Source organism: Cenococcum geophilum, assembly GCF_001692895.1.
Source record: "Cenococcum geophilum 1.58 unplaced genomic scaffold K441scaffold_10, whole genome shotgun sequence".
Lineage (NCBI taxonomy): Eukaryota > Fungi > Ascomycota > Dothideomycetes > Gloniales > Gloniaceae > Cenococcum > Cenococcum geophilum.
This window is the reverse complement of record NW_027137568.1, coordinates 292,742-297,040: the sequence shown is the minus strand read 5'-3', so window position 1 is coordinate 297,040 and position 4,299 is coordinate 292,742. Positions and strand designations below refer to the sequence as shown.

The 4,299-nt window shown below is 48.5% G+C and overlaps 2 protein-coding genes across 2 annotated transcripts; one reads left to right on the top strand and one right to left on the bottom strand.

Moving 5' to 3' along the window:
• Window positions 1–2,120: 2,120 nt before the first annotated feature.
• Window positions 2,121–2,964, top strand: K441DRAFT_14753 (uncharacterized protein). Its single transcript, XM_067640171.1, has one exon. The coding sequence runs from the start codon at window positions 2,395–2,397 to the stop codon at window positions 2,929–2,931; it is 537 nt and encodes a 178-aa protein (XP_067506678.1). The 5' UTR covers window positions 2,121–2,394; the 3' UTR covers window positions 2,932–2,964.
• Window positions 2,965–3,477: 513 nt separating this feature from the next.
• On the bottom strand, window positions 3,478–4,299 carry K441DRAFT_547870 (DUF572-domain-containing protein; the record flags this gene model as incomplete). The annotated part of the gene is made up of 1 exon (XM_067642931.1): window positions 3,478–4,299. The coding sequence occupies one exon, from the start codon at window positions 4,297–4,299 to the stop codon at window positions 3,478–3,480; it is 822 nt and encodes a 273-aa protein (XP_067506677.1).

Below are 4,299 nucleotides of genomic sequence, written 5' to 3'. Positions count from 1 at the left end.
TAAGGGGGAGACCCCCTTGGACCCCCCTGCGCACTGCGTGCTCTATTTTACTGCGTGGCTAGTACACTGCGTGGGTAGAGGTGTTGCAAAGCCATTGGTAGAGCTTTTGGTAGAGCTTTTGTAGAGCTTCGTACGGAGCTTCGTGCAGAGCTTTTGCAGGGCTTTGGTAGAGCTTGGTGCACAGCGTTCTGAAAGTATAGACCACTCGTACCTCATAATATTTTGATGTTCGTCACGTGGATTCTGCCACAACTTACCGCGCGCAACTTTTTTTCTAACCAACCAGAAGCTAGCTTGGCGGGTTTTTCTAACCAATCAAAAGCTGGCTTGGCGGAGTTTTGAAAATTTAAACACCCTACCTAAAAGTATAGACCACTCGTACCTCGGGTCAATAAGCGAATGTGTACGGTTAAGCCGCTATATTTTGGGCGCTAGCCATCTACATTATATATCTTTCTTAAAGACGCTAGCTGGATAGGAGGCAGCAGGTAAAGGTTGGCTCTTAGACCTTAGATGGCTAATAACGTTTATATTATTTCGCTTTATTTTTTAAGCTAATATAAATTTAATCGTAGGGAAAGATGCGCGTAAAGTAGATGTCAAGACCATGCTTTTCTACTTGTATATTCTAAGATTATTAACAAATAGTTTAGAAAATCATTGAAAGTACGAAGAGAGGTACTTAAAGGGTACTTAAGGAAGTGGTAATATAGTCGGTAAGCCTGTGGGCTATGCAAGCCTATAGGCCACCCTATTAAAATCGCGAAAACCGCGACGCGTTATATAACTACAACCTTAATGGCCATACTACAATAGTAAGAGGACCTTTTTTAAGAGGGTAGACTTATTCTAGCTCTTAATGCCTATAAGTAAGGCCAATTTATAAGTTTCCGTAAGGCCACTAAATAGTGCATGGCTATAATAGAATATACATACATACATACATACGTTTTTGGACCTTTTTTGGGTATGGTCGATTCGCAATGGGCGCTGCGACTTCCCCAAGGTTGGTATTTCTTCTCTCGCATGCGGGTGAGATGGAGACGCTGGCAGTAGGGAATAGGAAGTTCGCTCTGCGTTGGTCGTGGCACGGTTATTATTACCCATATTCGCTTTAAACTGTAGATACTATAGTTTATAGTACTTTAGATTGTAGTGCTCTAAACTATAGCATTCTAGTAACAGCTTATCTAAATAAAAACCCTTTTTTATAAAATTCTATGGATAACAGGTTCCTGGCGCTAAGCTATGTTTAGGGGCCAATATCAATATTTCAGATGACGGCCCTAAACCGATCGACCATTGAGAAGCCCGGAGGATTGGTGTCATGCTGAGCAAAACTGCCGCGGATTATTAGGGATGCGGTTGATCTTGTTGTAACATTTCAGGAGCGCTTCTTATGGGTGGACTCCCTGTGTACTGAACAGGACAACGCAGCCCAAAAGCATGGTCAGATCGCCCAAATGGACAATATTTTTCACTGTGGTATTTTGTTCGATCACCCAGGTTTAGACTATAACTACGTCTCCAGAACCTCCGAGTTTGTTCTTTTGTCAAGAACGAAACTCCCTACAGAAACGAACACACGAGGCATTAAAATAGTGAATGGGATGGGACAGAACGGAACAATTTTCGACCACAGAAAGTTTGAACAACGGTCGTGGTGTCTCATGAACGTAATGCTAGTTCAATGGAAAGAAGATTATGCGGAACGAATATCACTTGGCCAAATTCATGAGGATGCGTGGGCAATGGAGAGTCCGCGAAAGAAGTATATTATGCTCGAGTAGACCTGTCGACCTGAATCGGAGTTCCTTACCACCATCGTACTACTGTCTGACGACCTAGATCGTCTATACGAACTACGTCTCATCGAATGTCTCATCGAACGTCTCATTACCTGTTTCCATTAACTATGACCTACTGAATGACGTCGTCATCATTCTATTTGTCACCTATCTGATGTATATAGAGAGCTTCTAGAGCCCTCTTTAATAGACAGAGTCCTCATCCTTATTCTACGTTCAACAAGACCTCACACTTTTAAGCTAGTTTCCTATTTCCTAGCGTTTCAAATTTACCAATTGTGTCAGACTGTTCTCTACGAAACCGACAATGTATGGTAGTCGTTTGGGGTAGCAGAAAATCCTGAATGTAGACCCATTTTCACTGGTATTGATTCCTATTGCTATGGAAAATGCCCTGGATGAAATCCTCCTCAACTCTGACCGCCCAACCTTCAACGAGCCCTCGGTCCCGATCCTGGAAAGATCGTGCTGAAAGAGCACGTCAGCGCCGACCTCTTCAACGCGGCCTTCATAGTGCCCTACTACAACAACACCAACGAGCTCCCCTGCGGCCTCCCGGCCTACCAACTCGACGTCAAAAAACCGCATGAACGCCATCGACCTGACCGAGCGCATCCGCCAAATGGACACCGCCAACATCATCAGCATCAGCGTCGTCTTGCTCGTGCCGCCAGGAATCCAAGGCGTCCTCAACCGCACCCTCGCCACCGCCCCCGCCCCCGCCGTCAACACCCAGTTGCATGCGATCTACCGCACAGACGCGCACACCGCGCGCTTCCCCGTCTCCTGCTCCGCCGAGTTGATACGCTTGCGTGCACGACCTCGACGGCGCGGGCGTCATGCTGCACGGCTACACCAACACGGGTGGCGTCAGCGTGGACGCCATCAGCTACCTGGACGAGCGGGCCATCAGCGCATGTACGCGAGCTTCGACTTCCCAGCCAGCTCGGCGTGGGAAAGGGGGGTTTTGTTCTCGTCCGAGACGGCGGCGCATGCGCTGCGGCTGATGGTGTCCGGGCTATTCGATCGCCATCTGACGCCGAAAGTCGCTCTGGGCCATTGTGGCGAGGGATTGCCGTTCGTGCTTGCCATTCGTGCTTGCATCGCGTTGATCAGCGCTTGAGGCATTTCCAGCACGAGACTCTCTGGTCGACGAAGCTGTCCATGACGTATTATTAGGAGAGTAACTTTTATGTCACGACGTCTGGCGTGCAGGGTCTGGCTACGCTGATGGATATGTTGAGGGTTACTGGCGAGGGTAGGGTAATTTTAGTGTAGATTATCCATTCGAAGATGACTTGGAGATCGCTGGTTGGTTTGATCGGTTGGAAATGAACGGGAATACGAAGAGGAAGATTGCTTATGGTCATGCGAGGATGTTGTTCAAGTTGGGGCTGTGAAAGAGCCTTGAAAGAGCCGTGAAAGGTCATGAAAGGTAGTGTAGTTGAAGCCATCTGGTTATATCCATGAGGCATGAATTTAATATATATTAGGTAGGTTGCCCTTGTTGATTTGTTTCAGCGAAAGGTATAGTTGCGGAACCGTAGATGTGACCGTCCATGTTATCATGCCTCAATAAAACGTCGCCGCTGCAAACTCCGGAAGTTACCCGCTGAAATGCTTAATATCTCTCCTAAACTCCCAATCTACTGTTTATCCGTGACCAATGCTACACAAGTGAAGGCTTCTTCTTAATGCCCAATGCGGCTCCAAAATCCTTTTTCTTCTTCACTACCCGCTTGAAGGACGGCACGGGCTCGCCAGGCTTTTCTACTGGTGCTTCGCTGTTGGCAGGGCCTGCCCCGCTAGCTGTCGCGACATTAGGGTCATCATCGTCAATAACCTCCTCATGGAGATCTGGCATTTTCCGTGTCTCAAACGCCTTCCTCGCCGCCTCCGCGTCCTCCTTCTCCTGCCTCTCTCGCTCCAGATCAACGACATCTCTCTCGACGGTGGCCTCGACATCCTTCCCAACCTTCTCCAACCTAGCGTTCCGCGTCCGTATCTCGTCCAACGCATCCGCAATCGCCATCTCAGTCTTCGCATCCAGTGTTTTGACCTCTAACTCAGCCATTGCGTCCCGCTCCGCCTCTTCCCGCTCCAGCCTATCCAACCGTTCCTCCTCAGTCTCCTCGGAAAGCTTGGCCTCGCGCCACGGCTCGAAGTTGCGCTTCGCACCCTTTTCGCACTCATAGTCCATGTTTTTCGGGTCCGTTTTGAATGTGATTTCGCCACTGCATCTTGTACATCGGATGTAGAAACGGTAGATTGTAATGGCGTAGTATTTCTCCTCGGTGGTCTCTTTGCGGGCGTTGAATTTGCGGCCTTTGTAGATGAACTCGCCGCATGAGGTGCATTTCATGGAGAAAGGGGCCATGAGGCGGACGGTCTGTTGCTTGGGGCCAGCTTGCTTAAGACCCCGCGTGCGGGTGATCTTAGAGGGGTCAAAGTCTGGGGGATAGTATTTGGTGAGGACTTTACGTTCAGACAT

Bases quoted from the DNA above. Each gene is read 5' to 3' on its own strand.
- K441DRAFT_14753 (XM_067640171.1), top strand. From the start codon at position 2,395: ATGAACGCCATCGACCTGACCGAGCGCATCCGCCAAATGGACACCGCC.